At 40.8% G+C, this 21,765-nt stretch overlaps 2 protein-coding genes across 2 annotated transcripts in view; both read right to left on the reverse strand.

Annotated features, from left to right (window-relative positions):
• Positions 1-1,974: 1,974 nt before the first annotated feature.
• LOC6613836 overlaps positions 1,975-21,765 on the reverse strand; it is a 36,163-nt gene continuing 16,372 nt past the window's right edge. Inside the window, exons 3-13 of the mRNA XM_032721784.1 lie at positions 21,559-21,658; positions 10,093-10,203; positions 8,940-9,732; positions 7,770-7,860; positions 6,692-7,695; positions 6,173-6,349; positions 5,908-6,100; positions 5,325-5,589; positions 5,086-5,263; positions 4,809-4,820; positions 1,975-4,746 (exon numbers count right to left, since the gene is read on the reverse strand). Of these exons, the coding sequence (XP_032577675.1) occupies positions 3,603-4,746; positions 4,809-4,820; positions 5,086-5,263; positions 5,325-5,589; positions 5,908-6,100; positions 6,173-6,349; positions 6,692-7,695; positions 7,770-7,860; positions 8,940-9,732; positions 10,093-10,203; positions 21,559-21,658 (4,068 nt within the window). The 3' untranslated portion in view covers positions 1,975-3,602. The remainder of the gene's footprint in view (positions 4,747-4,808; positions 4,821-5,085; positions 5,264-5,324; positions 5,590-5,907; positions 6,101-6,172; positions 6,350-6,691; positions 7,696-7,769; positions 7,861-8,939; positions 9,733-10,092; positions 10,204-21,558; positions 21,659-21,765) is intronic.
• LOC116801532 (trichohyalin) lies at positions 11,134-12,968 on the reverse strand. The gene has a single exon (XM_032721785.1). It carries the CDS (start codon positions 12,782-12,784, stop codon positions 11,180-11,182), a length of 1,605 nt encoding a protein of 534 aa, XP_032577676.1. The 5' UTR covers positions 12,785-12,968; the 3' UTR covers positions 11,134-11,179.

Below are 21,765 nucleotides of genomic sequence, written 5' to 3' on the forward strand. Positions count from 1 at the left end.
GGGATACTCTACATTAATCTTTCCTTTTTAATACCCGTGCAGAGTGTATGTATGTATGTATAGGTAATGTTTAAAGTTTAAACTAAACTCTCCATCTACTTTATTGTCGTACAAATCGTGTGTATCGTCAATTCGAAATTCCTCAGTAATGGTCAAATTTCAACTTCTGCATAGTTTGTCCAAACTATATGCACCTATGTCCGCCAAAACAAAATGACCGTTGATAATGCTGGATAAGAATTCTCTGGCACTGGAAATTAGGAAATATAACAGATGTAGACATTGTACATTCAAACAGGCAACTATTCTTAGCAGTTGATATCTCTGACAGAAGTAATCGGAAGATCTCTTCATTTGTTGCCTAGAAATTTGGAGGGATATAGTATAGTAGTAACAACGGAATAAATATATTCAGAGCCAGGAGATGATGATCTCATAATGGTTAAGTAGTTAATTATTATTTATATCACTGTTATTAATTTAATTGTATTTTATATCATTGTTATTGTTATAGCTAACCTTTTATTAATTAATATTTTTTATTAATTAATAGAGACAGAGACAGGTCACAAAGGAGTTCTCAGCTACCCCGTATGCCTTAATAAAATTAAAAAAAAAGATTTACATGAAGATCCCTGGCCATTGAAAGCTGATGATAGCAGCCAATAGCAACAGAAAATTTGAATGAGTGTGTAGTTACTTGCAAAAGGGGCTTGACTGCATCCACAACCTTTTTGAAGGTATGTTAATCAATCCTATAGAAATTATCAAAGCAGCCCAGCAATTTCTGCCTTCTCCTGGCATAAAAACCAGAATTGCAAATATATGTTTATGTGTGTATTTATTTTTTTGGATATCCATTAATGTGTTGATTTCGGCGAAGACTACAAATCAGACTACATTTACAGTTACATAAACGGTAACAGTCTCAATTAACTTGAAATGTTTGTTGTTTTAATGATAAACAAGAGAGTATGCTATAGTCGATTCCTCGACTGTCAGTTATCTGTTACTCAGCTAATCAGAGGGCTAGGAAAATTTGAAAATATTTATTCCCATACAAAAACAATGACAAAATGAAAAAAAATTAACAAAAACTCAACAAACTTAACAAAAGTGTGATCATAACAGTTTTACACGGTTTGTGGGCAATACGGTGGGCATGGCAATGTCTTAATAAATAATAAAATAAAAAATTCATTTCTAATCTTAACTTTTTAGCTTCTATAGTTCCGGAGATTACGACGTTCACACGGACGGACAGACGGACAGAGAGATGGACATGGCTAGATCGTCTCGGCATGTGGTCCTGACCAAGAATATATATACTTTACAGGATCGGATGCGCTTCCTTCTATCTGTTGCATTCTTATCAACGAATACTCTACGGGTTCCGACTTTAAAAAGGTTTCAAGGCAGTATGCACTTAATTATGTTTCAGAGCACTTAATTCCCATTTCTCGCAGAGAAAACGGGTATGCTAGATTTGTTGAAAAGTAAGTAAAATATAGGAAAGCGTTCTGATCATATAAAGTCGTGTATTCTTGATTAAAATCACCTGTGGAGCCAGCATTTTGGGAACTATGAAGCCAGCACTTAGAGATAAAGCACTCCGATTCTGTGATTACTGTCTTATAAAATATTGTTTTATGTTCTAACTCATTATTTGCAAGTTTATATCGATATTTTTTATTATATCCATTCCAGAATCAAGGATACCGTTTCTTTCCTAATGGCATAGATCCATCTCCCAAGTTCACTCATTATCTGAGTAAATGGTATCTGGAAGTCGATGAATTGGGCACCATAGTCTCTTCGTTATATTTTATCTGCCTTAATTGACACAGGAATTGTAAATTTGAACAGCCATTTATGACAAAAATAAAATATTCTGGGAAAATTATATATTTGTTTAAAGCAGTCTGTGTGAGCTGTTTTAGTTGGCTTTTAATTACACTCTGTTAAAATAACATAGAGACTACAGACCAGGACTGTGATCCAGTAACACCGAGCCCTGATGTTTTTCGGGAATGAACTGGATCTGAACCGAATCGCGTTCGGTTCCAGAAAGAATAAAACTTATTTTGCAGTGTTGAAAAATGTTCAATATTTTGTGTGCTGTATGTTTGTAATAACATTGAGATAGATAGTTTGTGCCAGGCATTTAGGAAACCACGTCAGGGACTTTGCCAACTGGAACCTTATCAATCGTTCAGCCTCCAACCAAGCCAGGTCAATTTTTCTATGCGAATTCTATTATTTATTTTCGACACATACGCATGGGATAGATGGAGATTACAATACATCTAGGTTACAAAATATAAATTATATTATGACACGGAGACAAACCCTTCTCGATCACATGGGGACTAATAATATTTTTCTACCTTTTGTTTTTCTTTAAAGTAACAACGATTGTCTTTAGAAAACTAAATTCACGTATGCGACGCTTATTCCATAGATATTTTTTAATGTCCACTATATTCATTAATATTCCCAATTAATCTAATTTGTTATTTGTTATTATAAAAGGAACTTCATGTACCCATAGTTATAAGTAGGTATACATATGTATATATTTGAACATGCACACGAGTGAAACAAAAGAACAGCCAGCATTTTTAGATCCGATATTTAGTATGCAGACATTTTGATTACAATTTTATTTGTTAGTTTGGTTTGAATATATGTAGAAAAGTTTACAATGGTTCCTTTTTCTGTTACCTGTCACGCTTCAAATCATATATGAAGTTTTCAAATGATTACTAAGTTCACGCAATTGGGTTACGTGTAGGTTACGTAAATTGGAAAGAATTAATCGAATACATTTAATTTGCCATTCAGTTATTGCATTTCCATCATTAAACTAGTAAATAAGAATATTTTATTAAGATCAGCAACCTAGCAAAGTCGTTATCCATTTAATATGAACACTGGGTACAACTAAATGCTAAGGACCTGTTTTCCAAGAAATAAACAGATTCCGGATCTATATTTGAGAAACGCAAATCTTTGCTTTCACATCACAACATTTTCAAATTGATATCATTCACAAACTCACACTCTGGGACTGGGACGAATCGTTGGGGAAATGTTGTCCGAGGATGAGTTTTCACCAAATTGGGCTGGACTTTTCCATGTTTGGAATACATACTTGGAAGTATTCATTCATTTGTGCTTAAATAGTACATTTATATGCTATCCCCATTTTGAATGCCACTAAGTATGCTAAGTGTTGCAAAAAACCAAAATATCTGACGCTTTAAGAATCAATTATTACTTAAGAACGTTTAAACGTAGAGGCCAATGGTTATTTTACTATTTAAAAATAAAGGATATAGTTCGGCAAAAAGCTTTATTTTAGCTTGTACTGGTTTATTGATTAGTTCCACTGGCACATTCAACTCCACACGACCCGAAACCCAATTTTCAAGGCATCTTTTATGAAAATATATAAAAAGTGTGTGTCGGTGAAACATGGGTGTTGGACAACATTTCTCCAGCTTGACCTCCCCCCCATCACACACTCGCACACTCAAACTCGGTTCGGATGAGACCTAAAGCTTTGTTCGGCGCCCTGTCTGGGGGCCTTAGATTGTGCCCTATCTGCTCAGCAGCTGCTCTGCATTAAGGGTCAGCTCTGGGCCGGGATGGGTGCCATTATTGTTGTTGGCCGCTCCATTGGAGCTGGCACTATTGCTGTTGTGGGCATAGATCCCGTTCAAAGTCCTGGACGGGGCCGGCGATGTGGGGGCGGAAAGCTGGGGCGGACTCATGGGCGGCAGCGGCGGCGACTGCGCCTCCACCGTTGATGGCGGACTGCGGTTTAGGTTGCTGTCCAGGCTACTGTGGTGCTGCGAGGAGGCCGGCGACAGCGGGATCTCCTCGATCTTCTCCAAATCCTGGGTGATCGAGGCGGAGTTCTGCTTGTGGGACCGTGTTAGCGTTCCCTTGGGACTGCGAGTAGTGTCGTGCAAAAGAGGTATGTCCAGCATGGAGCTCTTGACACCCCCACCACAACCGCCCACCAGGCCCGAGTAGGTGTTTGCCTGCAGGGAGTGCTGGTGGTGCTGCTGCTCTCCCTTCGCCTGCTGGTCGTCGCGATCCAAGCTGAACTGCCGACGCAGGAGGCGACTGGAGCCGGGCTTGCTGTCGAACCGAGAGGCTCCTCCCCCACACCCACTGCCGCTCAAGGCTATCGAGGGGCAGGCGCCTCCGCCCGCTTGTCCACCACCCGCTCCGCCCGCCGCACTGCCGTAGAGGTATTTCCCGTCGTAGAACTGAGTGAGGTTGCTCTCGCTGGGACTAAGGCATTTGTAGTGGTTGTACGGCGAGCTGAGGTCCATCATCTCCTCGATCTTTTTGTACAGCCTGGAGCTGGATCCTCCTGTGGAGCTCGGCAGCCGGTTGAAGCTGTTTGGGTTGAGTAGATTATCTGGAGTCAGTTCGGAAAGCTTCCGCGACTGTGGGCTGGTACTGCTGGGGGTTGTCTTGCCCGGAAACTCCGGACAAAGGGTGGCGTTGGGGCTAATTGTGTTGGTGGAATTGGAGTCCAGGGAGTATGAGTTGGGAAGATTGGCCCCGGAAGCCAAGTCCGCGTTGGTGGGCGGTGTTATCTCGACCTTCACCTCGACGGATTCCCCAGCCAGCGAGGAGCTCTGCGAAGAGGAGGGATTTGTGCTCGTCCGAGACTTGTTGGCCTGCGCCTTCAGCGTAATTGAGTTGCGTATAAGGGACTCATCCAAGCTGCGGAATACCAATAAATTAGTGTTACTAAAAGCAGTCGAGATAAGCGATCTTCAACATACCCGTGAGATTCTCTAGTGGAATTTTAGGAATGTATATGTCGGAAGGTAAATATTTCATTAATCATACATTATATTGTTTAGTTCAAAATGTAATGTCATAAAAAGGGTATACATATTAATGTTTGGCCAAATTAAGATGTGGGTAAAACAAATTAATTTAAAAAAAATAATAAACCTGTTTATTACTGTGATAATAAACGAAAGTGGATTCTTCGAATTCCGTTTGATTGTCCAACTGATATTCACTGTATATTTATTTGTATTGACATATTCTCACCCAATAGGCGGCGGTGCCGGCAGCGGCTTGTCGAATCCTTTTTTTCCCAGCAGCCAGAAGGTGTTCATCATGCCCTTTCCCTTGATGTCGATGAGACCCCTTGGCTCGATGGCATAGCCACCCCGAGCATCCAGTCGATCCCGCGTCTCCTGGGACATATGGATGCGCCAGGAGGATCCTTAAATGCACATATCGTTAGTTAAATGTGTGGCGACTTAAAAAGCTGCATCTGCGATTACCGGTCGACTCCATTCTCGATGCCGTGTTCACTGTGTCCCCAAAAAGGCAGTACCTGGGCATCGTGAGACCCACCACTCCGGCGCAACACGGACCCGTGTGGAGGCCGATTCTCAGTTGGAGTGGAACTCCGGGAAGATGCTTCACATTGAAACGACCACTTTGATGCAGAAGATCCAAGGCCATGGTAGCTATCTGCTCAGCATGGTCGGGTATTTTCACAGGTAGTCCGCTAACCACCATATACGCATCGCCGATTGTCTCCACCTGACCAAAGATGTGGAAAATTATTCGAAAAACTAACAATATCGTTCTACTTTTAACTTGCAAAGCAAAAGAAAGTAATTCAGTGAACTAAAAGGATCGTGATATTCGGACTAAAATAAGTGAGCAGTCACTTTAATTGAAAGTAACTGGTGATCAAGAATTGTTATCGAAAATGTATCATGTCATTCTCATGCATTATTCAATTTCGATTTCATATATGTGCATTATATAAGTATTATTAGTATTATTAAATTAGTATTATTATACTAAAGTAACGAAAATAGTTGAAATCGACTATAAAGGTAATTGATACCTTACCTTGTACACGTTGTAGGCGTTAATTGTGGCATCGAAGATCGTATAGAGATCGTTGAGCAAGTCCACAACTTGAACAGGACTGCAATGGGCGGCGATTGTTGTAAAACCAACAATGTCACTGAAGTATATGGTTACGTCGGAAAATTCTTCCGGGTCGACGGCCAAGCCCATCTTTAGTTTTTCAGCAACCGAGCTTTTAACAAGGGTAAACAGGGTATATAACATATATATCGTTGGACCTATATATTGATTGATGGTGTCCTACCTTGGTAACATGCGATTCAGCAGCTGTTCAGTCTTCTTTCGTTCAATGTCCAGTTGTTCAGTGCGCTCCCGAATCAACTCCTCCAAGTTATTCGAGTACTTCTCGAGCATTTGGAACATCGTGTCCACAAAGTTTACCTTGCGTCCATGGTTCAGCATCTTGAAGCGCTCATACACCCTAAGATAAAGAAGATAGAGCCATGATACAAAAATAAGAAATAAAAGGAAACAAATCAGGCTTATATACCCTTGCAATGATATTATATAATCAAGAAGAACGAAGTTCAAGCTATACTTTATAGTGTTGGAAACGCTTCCTGCTACCTTCTAAATTCTTTTCAACTTATCTAGTATCTTTTGTGATTCCTTCTATTTGGACACGCTGTTAAAGGAAATGCCCTCATAAGGAAACAAACCAACATTATCTACATTTCCTGTAGAACTAATATTAGATTAAGATTGCGAAACGTGTGCCTTTCGAAGTGCCCACTACTGTCCCACTTCTGTGGGTGGTACTTACGAGTTGAAGTCGGGACGCATGTCAGGCTGTTCGGCCCAGCACTGACGCATGATATTGATGGCCTCCGGGGGAGCGGCTCCCTTGGAAACGGACGGCCGTATCAGAGGCGGGGGCTTTTTAATTTTGACTATTATTTCCTCCGGCGAGAGGGAGAGCATGCAGTAGGGCTCTCCCCTGACCACCACCTCCTGCATAATGATTCCGAAGGAATATACGTCTCCGAGTTGGGTTCCCAACTGAATCCGGCCGTGCTGATGGTGATGGTGGTGCTGATGCTGGTGGAGCTTCATGTTTCGAAGGAGCTCTGGAGCTGTCCACAACAGCTCTTTGGCACTCCTGGGTCTTGGCGGAAGGCCCTGCGATTCATAAAAGGAATTCAACCCATAGTCGGTGATTTTCAGGACCCATCGGGCATCCACTACGCAGTTTCTCGAGGTCAAGGCCCCATGGACTCTCAAAGGCGAGGTGTGAAGGTATCGCATGCCCCTGACCAGATCCGTAAGCAAGCTCAGCCGAAATGACCAGTCCAGCTTGATCTCATCCATGATAAGCACATCTTGCAGCGATCCTCTGGAGCAGTAATCAAAGACCATGGCCGTGCGGTTGGGATCAGATAGCCAGCCTATTAAGGGGTTTATATTTTCGTGCCTCAGCCCATGGGCCATTACGAGTAGATCCATTGCCTTGGTGCGCAGTTCCGCAGATCCGTTTATATTCACCTCCTTGAGCTGCACGAGATCTCCATTATACCGAGCTCTCATGTCCAGATGGGCAGGGTTGTGCCTGGCTAAGCTGCCAGTGGCGGAGGAGCCGCTTTTCCCGTTCGCCGTGGCTGTGATGGCTCCAGCCGAACCCGGCGCGGCTGCACCGGGAATCACGAAACCTAGATTCTTCAGGGAGCCAATGGAACCCTTAAGAAGATCCGGCTTGTCTACTTCCGGGCCTCCAAACTCCTGCAGCTGCTGCAGCCAACAGCATAGCATGGCCTCTATGCCCTCATCGACCTGAAATCGAAAAATATGGACGTGTTATAAAAAAAAGTGGGTCGATGATATAGAAAATGGGATAGGGTGCTTACCCTTCGGGAATCCACTGGGAAAACAAAATCGCTGGCAGAAAGGACTATTTTGTTGGGCCCCTTGGAGAGACGCTTACGTAAGAAGTAGTTCCTGTGCGGGATTGAATGATGAATTTTAAAATTCTAAAGACATCTTATATTTGCTTATTTAAGTATGTAGCCTATTTTCTCCAGGTTCTGTACAATAGAGAATAACGGTAGAAATATAGAATAATAATGATAAAATATAATAATAATAATAATTTAAATGTTTTTTCACATATGAATAGAAATTAGAAAGACATCAATTTAAAAAATATAAAACAGCGTAGAGTATATTAGAATCTAAATCTTAAATTTGTTAACGATATCACAATTTAAATACAGACAAACGGATATGGCCAGATCAACTCTGCTACTGATCAAGAATATATATATCCCCGTCGTTTTACCTGTTATATAATTTTCTAGGAATCGGAAATCTAGGTATCTTTTCTGTACAAGTGGGTATGAAATCTGATGTATAGCAGCTTCTTGAACGGCTAAATTTGTATTGAATATAAACGAACCTATAATCATTTTTACTAATTTTAAATATTTCGCACCAAATGAAACCCATTTCTTAAATATGGTTCAAAAGCTGAGGAACCAGTTTTCATAAAAACCTATATATCGCTATATCGACTCGGCTGTTGGAAATGATGAAGAATATAATTATATCAAATGGTCGGAAGCAAAGTTGTGAACTTCTTACATCAAATTGAAGTTGCTTTGGCCGGTAAAGCATAATAGTATACGCTCATATTCCTGAAAATTCGCATTCAGTAGTTGTTTTCAGTGTTATTTAAAATTTGTGTATGATTTTGCTAAAATTTGGGCTAATTTGTAATCAATTTATTTCTTAAACCTTCCATATCAATAAATAAAATTTTAAAAATATCTAACACACATTTTTTATTGAATTGAAGAGTGTTAAGTATAAAAAAAGAATAAAGTAAAGGAGTTTCTTAATTAAAAGAATATGTAATTGCACTTAATACAAATTCGGTCACTCACTCCATGTAAATACGGTTAAATAAAGATCTTTAAGCATAAGCTCCTTTTAAATTAGTTACGATAGGCTTAAACAAATTAAATCTTAATAATAATCAATAGTCAAATTATGACATTATTAATTGGCAGGAAACTTACCTCATGGCGATTCCCCCGGCTACTATGCCCGCTATCATGATGACCAACAGGCCCACACAGATCGCCGCGATGGTCCAGCAGATGGCACCACATTGCCACAGGAGGACACTGCTGACCAGCAACCACTCGTCGTATCCAGGGTGTATGGAGTGGGAGATGTAAGAGCCACTCCCTTCCACCTCCGACCCACTTCCTCGACTTCCTGGGTCGCTCTCCAGAATGAGCAGTGGCCGCCACTTGTAGGTGGCGACCGGGGCGTCCCTAACGATGTCCAGCACCACAAAATCATATTGGGCACTGGTTTCTGAAGTGTCCGATTGGGTAGTGGTGGTCACAATCGTATCGTAGAGCGGGAGGAGATTGCGGTACGGGTACAGTTTGTGCAGACTGGCATTGCGATGGCCGGAGGGTGGTGGATCCTTGTGGTTGCCGTTGAGGGGAGGGCGAAAATTCTGCATTGTTGCCATCAGTCCGGCCGCATTCAGAAAGAGTCGATGTCTGTCGTTTAGCAGAGTCAGCACCAACAGATTGCTGCTGACCATTTCGGCCGGAGAACCCGTGTTGCGTGCGGAGGCGTCACTCTGTGACCCACCCATTCGAGCCAAATATTTGTAGAACCCGTGCTGGGTGTCCAATGAGCTGGCCGCCATGTCGATGAGCAGGATTTTGGTGTGCTGCCTCCTGGGCCTCGACCCCTGGCCGTCCTTCCTCGCCTGCTCCGTCCAGTCCAACTCGATGGTGGACAACAGGAGGGTGGTGCTCGCATCGCTCAGCGGGGCTGTGATAATAATTGCTGAAAACCGAATCCGAATGCAATGAGTTTTCAGCACGGGAACAAAACAAGTATAAATAACTGCAATTTCACAAGGTTAATGCAATTAAGATCAAAGATTGCTCTTTCAAAGATATATAACTCGTGTTATATTATCGTTATCATTATAATTTGGTATCTTTCAAGTCTATATTAATTCATCTCGGAATTCAAGACTAGGACTTCTTAAAATGCCATACTATCTTTTATATGATAAGCTTTATCAAGAACATGAAATATGGATGTAATTATCAATAGTAGATTTCAATCTTAAACTCCACTTTTAAGAGTTGCTTGTGGCTCAGTGCAGCAGGCCCAGTGACCAGCAGATGCGATACTCACCTTTGCCCGGCTTATCCTGCGAATGCAGGTCACGTATTGTCCTGCCAATTTCGATGCGGTACGGCACATGCAAGTTGGCGGCGATTGCCAGTCCTAGGCCCCAATTGTCGTCTGAAAAACACGGAGTGATAGACAGAGGGTGTGAGACGAATAAGGCAGTGATGTAGAAATTAAATTGCGTTTTTGTGGCACGTAAAGTACTGGTGTCATGTGTGTCCTGGCTGTTGCACGATGCACCACCTCGAGCACCCACACCCACCCACCGTTGCGTTTATAATGAACGCTTTCATTGGGGTCTTGCATGCGGTTGGGGGTCCATGCAGTGCTATCCAATAGTCACAGAAAGTGGATTTGAAACCAGCTATAGTCCAAATATATAGTATGACAGCTCTTGGCAATGTTAGTCTGTAATATCATGGGTTTTTGTAATGGTTGCAAGTACGCGTATATCGTAGTAACTTGCCGTTACTGAAACTATTTACTATTTAAAAACTAAAATATATACTTCATATTTTAATTTATTGAAGGACGATTACCTAGCAACTAGTTGTGGTTGAGAGTATAGGAGAAAAAATAACACATTAAATGTTTAGTATTTGATGTCTAAAACCGACTATCAGATACCTGTTACTCAGCTACTGGAAATGGTATCGCGAAATTTTATACTTTCAGACAAAATTAAACATTTTTCAAAAGTGTGGACAAGGCAGTTTTTGGCGGTTTGTGATTGATAGAAATTTACAAGACGAATTAAAATATGAAAAAAATATTTAAACTTTTTTCAAAAGTATGGGCGTGGCAGTTTTGGGCGGCTTGTGGGCGTTCGAGTGGGCGTTCATATGGACATTCATACGGTCGTTCTGACTTACAGGGTCAGATCGACTCGGCTATTGATCCTGATCTAGAATATATATACTTTATATGGTCTGAAACGCTTCCTTCTACCTTTTACATACTTTTCGACGATCTAGTATACCCTTTTAACCTATGAGTAACGGGTATTATAATCGAGCGGTAAAATATATTTATTTAACTGAATTATAATTTATTTTAAGTTGCTTGTAAAACAATACCATCAAAACAAAAACTAATAGAATTTACAGCGGCAATTTCGAAAGGCGGATTTCTGTGGCTTTTGGGCCGTGTCAATCGTGGCTGTTTCCACACGGTTCTTGGCTCCCTCGGGAGGTACATCCTGGTTACCCAGACTAGCCATGAAGCCGCAATGCTTTCTGGCTTCTCTTGGGCAAGGACATTTGTCCACACTGGCACCGGCAACTCTGGCATTGAAATCTTGCTCGGTGACCGGAGGTCTGGGGATGTACTTGTTGGGATTACAGGCCATAACCCGCCAGTTTGGATGCGGGGCGAGGTAATCAATACCATTTTCCAAGATCTCCTTAGCTAGTCTTTTGCAAAGGACGGGGTCATCGACAGCGGCCATAAGGCGACTATCAAATCTTTTCTCTTCCTCCGCTTGGATACGCTTCATCTCCTTTATTTGTGCATCCAGGTCTGCTTTGTGCTGGATCTGGCGGCACACAATCATTTCATGAGTGACCTCCGGATGAACGAAGCGATTCTCCATCATTTTGTTCTCCCGGAGTTCAGCATCAGAACGGATTTTGCGTTCGTAGTCCTCGCACATCTGTTTCCGGAGGATCACGTGGCACTTCTCTGCAGCCTCCCGCTTCACCCGTACCCTTTCTGTGATGTTAACCTTGGTGCACATGTCCAGCTGGTAGAGATCGGCAATGCGCTCGTCCATCATCTTCTCGATTCCCAATTCAAGAGATTGCATGCGGCGAAGGTAGGCCAGGTATTCCAGAGTAGCTCGGTTAAGGTCCTTCCTAGACTGAGCGATCTTGGCCAGAGCTTCGGCTTCTAACCGTTGCGTTTCCCGGCAGAAGGCCATGTGGTCCGCCTTCACCGCCTCCCACTCCGCCAGGCGGGCGCATCTCTTGCGCTCGATCTCCTTCAGTAGCTCGGCCTGGTAGGCTAGTTGGTCCACTGGCGCAGCTTGGTGTTCTTTCTCAAACTCCTCTAAGCGAATCTCCTCCAGAAGAGAATTAATTAACCGCTCGTCTTCCATCCTTTCTGCTAGTTCCTCCTTGCGCTTCTCCTCGTGCTCAGCTACTTGGACGGCCAGGACATGATTCACTTGCTGTTGCATCTGGTGGCGCCTCTGGTTTTCCTCAGCTTGGTTGCAGTCGAACTGGGCCCACCGACGTCGATTCAGCTCCAGCCAATAGTTATCCTGCTGGCACTCGCGCCGCTTCTTCCGTTGGTTCTCCAGAATTTGCTCCTCCTGGACTATCTTCGTCTCCACAAGGTCCTGATGCCGAAGAGCCTCGCGGATCTCGTAGCAGTCGAGCATGACCTGCTGTATGTGCTTTTCCTCGAGGAACTTCTTCTGCTGCTTGGCAACCTGCTCCTTGATGGCGTGGAGGTGCTCCTTTCGTTCCTTGATGTCCTGGTCGATCCGGTTCTTCACCGTGTTCGAAAACTCCTCCTCGTACCGCTTGTCCTCCTCATCCAGCATGTTTTTCAGCCTTCTGCTCCGTTCGTGCAGCTCCGCTGCGGTCACTTCCTTCGCCTTGGTCACCAGCAAACCGATTTGGGTGTGCAGACTTTTGCGGTCCGTCCGCGTGATGAAGTTGAAGTGGTCTGCACCTCGTCCGGAGTTCTGCATTTTGTCGGGATTAATAAAATATACTAACCAAAAATGTGTACAAGTCGGGTAGTGAAAATCTAATAATTTGAAAGGCGTACTTAGGTTCCGCTTGAGGGAATTTCGTGACGGGAAAGTCAATCGTTGTATTTATTAAAATGAAGTTTGATTTAATTTAAAATGTATAGCTACGATCGTGCGCGAAAACAAAGAAGTGAGAATACATAGTCGACATAATAACAATTTATACATATAAAGTATATATATTCTTGATCAGGATCAGTAGCCGAGTCGATCTGGCCATGTCTGCCTGTCCGCGTCGAGATCTCAGATTCTAGAGACGCAGCACAAGTTTGTTGATCTGTTTTTCCATGCCCACTCTAACGCCAACTGCCACGCCCAGACCTTGAAAAATATGTTGAATATTTTTCATTTTATCATTTGTCTTTACAATTTCTATCAATATGCCAAAAAATTTTGAATGTTATACTTCACACTGTCTCTAGTCTCTAGCTGAGTAAAGGCTATGTATCCTTGGGGAACAGGACTCTCTCTTGTTCTTCTTTTAATTTTTTAATTTTTCTGGCCAATTTGTATCGGTCTTTGGCCACGCCCACTTTAACCTCCACCAGGTTGCACTGGTGAGCATTCTCGAAATCAGAGTTTTCATTTTCGCATATTTGCATCACCCAGTCCCACTAACTGAATTAAGGGTATCTGATAGTCGAGAAACTTGTTTTTATTTTGTTGTTATGGATTTCCTAAGACTTTAATATCTTCTGCCAGTGTTGTAGACAACTTTAGTGCTGAGATGGGAGCCCGGCGCGAAGGTCCTTCTCCTGCGATTGGCAAGTTCATGTTTGCCCAAGTGCAAAATTGTGCAATTACGCAGCGCAGCAGAAACTGGCAGGACCAAGATAATGCCGGGGTTGGAGGCGGAGGGACGATTCAGGCTGGAGTGAAGCCTTAGCCGTATGCACTCCTACTGAGATTTGCTTGTTTTTTCCATTCCGACAAAGTTATGTGGTTAAATTTTCAGGCAATTTGCGTAGTTCCCCTAGAACAATAACAAATGTCATAGCTGCGTGATAAGCAGCTGCAGCTGTTCGGTTTTTAAACTTTAAAACCCTAGGGAAAACCATCTTCCTGATATGTGTAATTTTCTTTGAACGCAATGGTAGACACGCTGAGTTAAACTAAAATTAGTATTAACTGGCGACTGCTTAATTTCTGCCCATTTTTCCTGAAGGCCACGCAATAAAACCCACACGCTGTTTGGAAAAAGCGCCCACTTACGCCAACTGTCTGCTGCATTCACGTGCACATTCAGTAGCAAAAGGCACTCTCTTGCGCAGATGAGTGCTCTTCTCGGGAATTTGCATTTGTGCATTTTCATTTTATGTATCTTAATATTCATGCGCTTGACTCAAAATTTAAATCTGCATGCTGCTCTATATGTATGCATCTGCGCTCTTCCCCTCACATTCCTTCCGAGTAATGACGCTCAAGCTAATCGGCTAGTTACTATCTAAAAATGTGATTTCCGTATAAACAAGATGTACAAAAATAAGCCTCGATGAAAATTCTTAGAAACAGTAGATACCAATGCAAAGAAAAGCAACGGAGATAGCTATATCAGATACCTGTTACTGCGCATGGAAGGAAATTGAAAATACATTTTTTCAATTCATTTTCGAACTGTCCCTATGGCAGCTCGATTATATAATAGCCCATTTTCTATTAAATTAAAAACGAAATTTTATATTGCTGGATAAGTAGAATTATAACCTTTAAAGCTCAAAAGAAAACTTTCTAGTATATCCGTTACTCGTAGAGTAAAAGGGTATACTAGATTCGTTGAAAAGTATGTAACAGGCACAAGGAAGCGTTTCCGCCCATTTTATGTATATATATTCTTGTTCAGGATCAATAGCCGAGTCGATCTGGCCCTGTCCGTTTGTCCATATGAACGTCAAGGTCTCAGGAACAATGAAAAATAGAATGTTCAGATTAGGCATGCAGATTTCAGATGCTGCCTCGCCTTTTTTTTTAGGAAACTACTAAAATTAGAAAAATTAAGGCTAGAGTTTTAATGAGTATAGAGACACAAAAATCCAGCGCGATGCTGAAAGTCAAGTTTTTGGCAGACCATCAAAATGAATGTGGTTTAATGAGTTTTAGTTTTAAGTAGGTTAGAAAAATATTTCATTTACTTGTTTTCCATTTGTTTCCGGTAAAAGAGGAAAATAAAAACCGAAACTTGTTTTTGAAAATTCGTAGAGTACAAGTACATATATGGCTGATATGTAAATAAATTGACGAAAGCTATATGGAGTGGGAGAATTAATTGTAGGAGATTATGGATGCTTACTTATTGAAATACAATTAACGCATGGTACACGTGGCGTAAACTACATATATCATTTGCATAGACCTACGCCTGAGGATGATGTCAACGGTTCCAGAGCTCAAGTTACTGCAAACCACGAGCTGGATGGGGGAATGTTTATAGTCCAGTGAAAATGAGAGAAAATGGGATAGGCAGGAGCACTGGTCGTTAAAAGATCCTCATAAACTTGTTCGTCCATCCAAAACAAATTTGGGTTCACACATGGCCATCAAGCGGTCCTCCAAGTCAGACCGGCGTTACCAAGCCTTTTGGCTTAAATAACTCGAAACATTTCCACATTTACTCGCAGAAGGGATGTTAAATATTAAACCATAATTACTCTGTGAACCTGTTCATGTTTAAATGGGAAGTACTGTGTGCTATAAGCACAGAGTCAGTTCTCATGAAACACTTCCAGCTTCAGAATTAAGATGTCATTCGTGCGCAGATTTGAGGAAAAACCATGGGGTATACTTTGTAGCTGCACTGTCGGCAATTTTCATTGTTGATGGAGGTGGCGTGGTAATTAGTAATTCGTTGCTAATTACAATCATTACAATCTATGAGAAGAAATGTATTCGAATTATTCGGCCAGTTCCTTCGACCATGAGTCACGGTCTTCAGCACCAGTTTATTTCGCACCAGGAGCACAAAGATCCAAACAAGGATAACTCGAACTGGCAAAAATGAAAGTCTGGCCGAAGTTACAGTGAGAGTGAGGCCAATCAGCGCAGAAGCCGGGCCAATAAATCGCCGGCATATGGCCGCGACTCGGTCCACCTTTCATGGTCTTCGACTCCATTATCTTTTATTCGGGCAAGATAAATCATAAAAAGCCAGCTCCCACTAATTAGCTTTCATAAAACCAAATGCTGATGGACAGTGCACTAAAATACATCAAGTTAATTGGTTAACGCTTGATATTTATGTCCTTTCAAGTCCAGCAGCATCCGGGCTTTATGGGCCATTTAAAGACAAAGATGTTACAACGTTGTTAATGAAAATGTTTCTGTGCTAGTAGGACACCTATTGGAATAAGTGGTCAAGTGCGTGGATATCTTGGATATCCCGTCGCTTTCCCCGTCACTTCCTCACCGAAGATCGTCCCTTAATGCGGCCAAATTATGTGCGTGTTCTCCTAATAAATCTGCATATTCTGCGAGCGTGAATTACAGATTCATTAAAGTATTAATTTAATTAAAGTAATTTGTTAGTGTCTTCCTATCTGAGAGTGCTAAGTTTATAAAAGCAATGCTAAAGATTTTCTCGTGCTGCCTCCAAGCTCTCTTGGATTTGTATTCAAAAGCCAGAGAGAAAGCTCACGAGACAGCCAGAGTTTATATTGGTCATTGGCCTCACTGCACACGACAGTCCGCGTAGTGAAGAAACGCGCCTGGAGAATGCGAATGAAAATTTGTTTCCGAAATCGAAAGGTAGCGCAAAAACGAAATGTATTTCATCCCAAGACATTAAAGAAATATACGCTTCAGGAACAACGGTGTGAAAGCGAAGATTTAAGAAAGTTGTTTATATGGAACTTTTTTTGAGTGGTTAGGTTACGGCGACATCCGTAAATGTTGTGGAATTATTGGGCCACCCTCGTATAGTGGAAATTCGCAAGGACTGGAAAGATGTATAGGTTTATTTTACCTTCATTTGGAGAATCTTTGATGTGTTAATAAGCGTTTATGTTTTCGCCTTTAAAGAAATGGTAGATGTAGATGTATTTTTCCAGGGCTGGAAAGTGTTGTCTTACAGAGTTGTACTTGGGACAGCAGAATAAGATGTGGGATGTGAGCTATCAAAAACGTCACATTGGTCACATATGTTATTGTTTGCAACGTGTATTTTTTGTCTAATACGTTATTGCTTAGAAGTCTGTTTATTATTTTGATATCTGTAGGTTCAAGCTTACAATTTTGGGTTTTTAACCAAGACTTTTCAACGTTCGTGGGAAAAGTGTGGAGTAGCCCCGCTGTTCCTTTGCAGCTAATTCTGCGAACTCCTTTTCCAATTCCTGTTTTATGATTCTGTGACTTGTGTGCTCCAACATTCTACGGTAGAAATTTCTTGAATTTTTGGCTCCCAGGTCCAGGAGATCATTTAGTGGAATACCGGATGTACTAGGTATGTGATTAATTTCTATGTGCTAAGCGAGGATTATTAATTATTTAACTATTTCTTCTGTATGATTTTAGCTAAAAAGAATGTGCTGGATTGATGGACGGAAACTGAGCCATCAGTTTCGATTATTTCGAATCCCCTACTTCTGAGATAGGGGACACTTTTTATATAAGTTTTTAGAATGCTACTTTGGTCTAAAGCAACTTTGTTTTCGGCAGTTCCTTTTAAGAAATTCGAGTCTACCTTAATTTTGCCACTTAGGTAAGTCGTTTTGCGACTTGGAATACCTAGTGTTGATATCATTACTGTCTATTAATATTTCTTTGGCTGGTACTGCATGGGCAAACAATTTCCTTTGCCGTGTGCATTTGATAACAATTATACTTAATTAGTATAACTCTGACGCATTGATTAATGTTACTTTTATTTTATTTATGGCTGTTTTGGGTAGACTATTGGGGAGGAACGTGCATATTCTAGCTTACTTCTTAGAAATGTCTTGTGAAAATGCACTCCTTTCGTGGGATTTGCCGTCAATCCCAGGTGCAAGCACTTAATAATCTTAGGAATGCGCACGTTTGCGGGGTTATTCGCGGCTATAATTCTTCCTAGATATTTTATTTTTCCACTACGGTAAGTGTAGTGCCATTGTGAGTAGTTTGTAGCGTTGCCTTAGCAGATTGAAGTAAATTACGCTCGATTTGGCAGGGTTAAAGGAGAGGCTTAGTTCTCCACGTTCGATTTCAAATTCTACGATTTTTGCCAAGAGCTTTCCCGTGCGCCGGAAAAGGTTGAGCTAATTAGGGAAAAATCTTTTATATTTTGGAATGCAGCTTCGCAGTTCTCATCCTTCTGATTACTGCCGTATATGCACAAGCGGACATAAACACTTACACTCCAACAGCTAGCAACTGTCGAGCAATGCTTTTCAGAGTGCAATCAAATAAATAGTAACTATTGATGATAAAACAATGAGTGAAATTACAGTTAAGCGCGACAGGTATGTTTTGCCGTTACCGTGTCAACTATCTTTTTGCTGATAAGAAAGTATTTAGACATCATATTTAAATAAGTCGCATTGATCTGTTCGACGATTCAAATTTGTGACAAACTTTGGAATAATTGAACATTTGGTCTTGATTACTACCTACTTGTTACTATCTGCTTGTATTTCATTCATAAATGTATAAAAACTAAATATAAATCTGGTATTTCGGTTTAAAATATCATTGATTTGTACAAAATTCCCCTGTGGTAATAAATTGTTTGCAAGTCCTGCATACTCCAAGTCCTGCGTAATACTGATTACGCAGTTTCTGAAAGATGTTTGCCTAAACACATTGTATTGGCAACTGGTCATATATGTAGGAATCGGAAATAAGCCCGAAGAGATGCCGAGAGACGTGAAGTGGTCTTCGGTTCTCATAACGCCACAAGAGAGCGTGAAAATGGAAAGAAGTGAGTTCAATCAAATTGACGAGCAGTCGGTGCCGAGATCTCAAGCGTAACACATTGAAGTGCACATTTTTGTAAACTCTTTAATGTTTAACAGCACACACCAGGGAGTATCTATTTTTATAAATTTGTTATAGTTTTTTAGTTTAGTTTAGTTTTAGTTTTACCCGTTACTCGTAGAGTAAAAAAAGGGTATACTAGATTCGTTGAAATGTGTGTAAAAGGAAGAAGGAAGATTTTCCGACTATTCCACTATTCGAGAACTTTTTGTTTTTCCTTTTTCGCCCATTCACTTTTGATGTACGCTAAATTTTGGCGGGCTCACGATTCCGAGAAAGTGCAGCTTCTTTTCCTCCGCTTTTTCAACAGTCTTCTTTATCTTTTATTGCTTACTATAATTATGCCTGTAATTGAGTGAATGACCCATCAACGGAACTTCCTTACGGCTGTGGCCTCTTGACAATAAGGAAATCGAAAACTATCAAAAGAATCTTCACTAAATTTTGAATTTGAATTTCGGTTTGAAGCTGTGGCTTCTTGGGAACTGGTCCAATCCCTTCCAGTGGTTTGGAGAACTCAACCTGCTCCTATGAATGCTTATTGATTTGCGTTATGGTACTGTTGAAAGATAACTTTCTCTAAAAAATATATAAAATTGGTTTGTTAATAAATATTAAACATAATTTTGGGGACCCTTCTAATTTAACATGTCGGGTTGTTTGTCTGTAGAATCGATCACCTTATTTTAAATTCCTTAAATTCTTTCTTTGAAGAATGCTCTCGATATTTCGTAGTACTATTTTTAGGAAAACATGGTGTCTATCAGCATTTTGTATAGATCCAACAGATTAAACACTGTGTCCAATTTTTATAAACGCATCTAACAATTTCATTTAAAAAGCAATATTCGACAAATAACGCACTTCTGTAAAACTTCACCTTTAAAAACTAAAACGCATCAAAACAGCCACTTTGAGCATGACTCTTGTATGATCCGAATGATTTGTATGTTTACCCGAATATGCTTTTAGGGTCACGAAATCCCTTAACTTGTTCAATAGTGCTTCGAGCACTATATCGATAGGAAACCTAAGTTATACTATTTTTGAGAATTATCAAGAATAAGAATATCAAAATGTTAGGATCTGTATTTATCAAGTCAAGATAAAATTTATATTTAAAATATAGTGGAACATACAAAATTTGGTATAAAAACCTTTGTATGTAAATGGTGCGTCATCTGTTATTACTTGACCAAAATAAGAAATGGTAAAACAAGATTAAAATTTTGTCAATAACAGGACCAAGAATCGGATTAAACTAATAAATGGGTATATAATAGTCGAGGAACTGGACTATAGCGTTATCTCGTGTTTTTTCTTTGTTTCTGAATTCCGCCTTAGAAATTTAATGGCTGTCTGCCCGATTTTATTAGCTGGCATTTGATTTTCCTGCTCCATTTTCTTTGGTCGGAATGTCCTTTGTTTTTTTTAGCAGCGATGACATCTTAATTTGCGTAAGGTTTCGGAATTTTTTCTCGTTGAACTTACAACTTGTCTCATGCCATAAGCTCTGTGGCATGCGTTGGTTTTTATTTTATAACTTTGTTTTTATGCCATTTCTCAGTTGCTTAGCTGCCGTCACATAATTTGCTCTTTTTACTTTTTTTTATTTCTTTTACTACTTCTAAGTAAAGGAAATAGATAGGTCAACAAACTTGGTAAGCTGAGAACTTCTCGGTACTTGAAGTGCAAGTTTTATAAAACTGCTTAGAAAAACGACTTAACAAATCTTATGTAGAATTTTGTTTGGCTTTAATTTAAAAGATATATTGCCTTTGTATGTTTGACTCAGCTACTCAACAATAAATAGTGTAATTAAACAAATATTTTATTTATGTTATATGTTTCTATTTTAAATGGGTAGAACAAATATTTCTCATAATTATCGATTTTTACTGTAAACGGTATATTAGCAAGGTAATGTTTGCTGGTTCGGCTTTCGATTAATCCGAAATTGATGGCCATCGCCTTCGTTTAATTGCCACTTTTGCTAATTAGGTAATATGACGTCACTGACTGGCGGTTCGCCTGATTAGCGCAGCCACCTAATTAAATTTCATATGCAGATGTGTCAACTTAATGGTGCTCTGTTTGCCCTTCCCCGGCCCCTACGTACATATACGTATACCCTCTCATTCCGTGGACCTCGCTATCTTTCTGCGCCTGTCAGCGTTTGTGCAAACACTCAGCGAGCAGCGTTAATCATAATAATGTCGCCACTAATTGCATTGCGTATACGCACTCGTGTACTAAGAGTTTGCTACAAGCTGCCACTTCCTCCACCCCCTTCTAACTCCATAATTTGGCATTACGTGGGCGCGCCTCCTGCCACAGCCACGCCCACCTACTGCCCACAAACATCGCTCTTTGAGCTCTCGGCAAATGTGTTTATTTAACATTTAGGCAACCAGCATTCGCCCCCAGCCATAAAATGAGGTTACGGATTAATCAACCTTAGTCTAGAATCACATATGATGATATGGGATTATGGGATATTTATAGCAGTGGACGCATATCGGGTATTATATATTTTCCAGTTATTATTGATTATCCCTACGGCAGCTGTAGGCTATAGTGGTCCGATTCAGTATGTTTCCCCATATATACTACCTACAATAGAAGGAGGTGGTAGCTTCAACTGTCGATACTGATAAAGAATACCTTCTCTTTATGCGGTAGCAAATATCTCCTTTAGTGAGTTGCCTACTTTTGACTGAAATCATTTAAACCATTGCAGTGAGGGTGCAAAAACGAAAGGTACTTACCGCCAATATAGATATCAACTTGCGACCAGTTCAACTTGGTGGAAATGCTTTGTACAGCTAGGGAAATTGCTTCGAATGACGGCAGAAAATTGCTGGAGATCTGTGAAAACGAAATCGTTTAAAGTTAGACCAAAGATTTTCTGCCCAGTGGTATATGTGGTGGTATTAACTAGGGGCCCACACCCTGGTCCCATTAACATAACTCTT

Source organism: Drosophila sechellia, chromosome 3R (genome assembly GCF_004382195.2).
Source record: "Drosophila sechellia strain sech25 chromosome 3R, ASM438219v1, whole genome shotgun sequence".
Classification (NCBI taxonomy): domain Eukaryota; kingdom Metazoa; phylum Arthropoda; class Insecta; order Diptera; family Drosophilidae; genus Drosophila; species Drosophila sechellia.

Coding starts and splice junctions, on each gene's coding strand:
- LOC116801532 (XM_032721785.1), bottom strand. CDS start 12,784: ATGCAGAACTCCGGACGAGGTGCAGACCACTTCAACTTCATCACGCGG.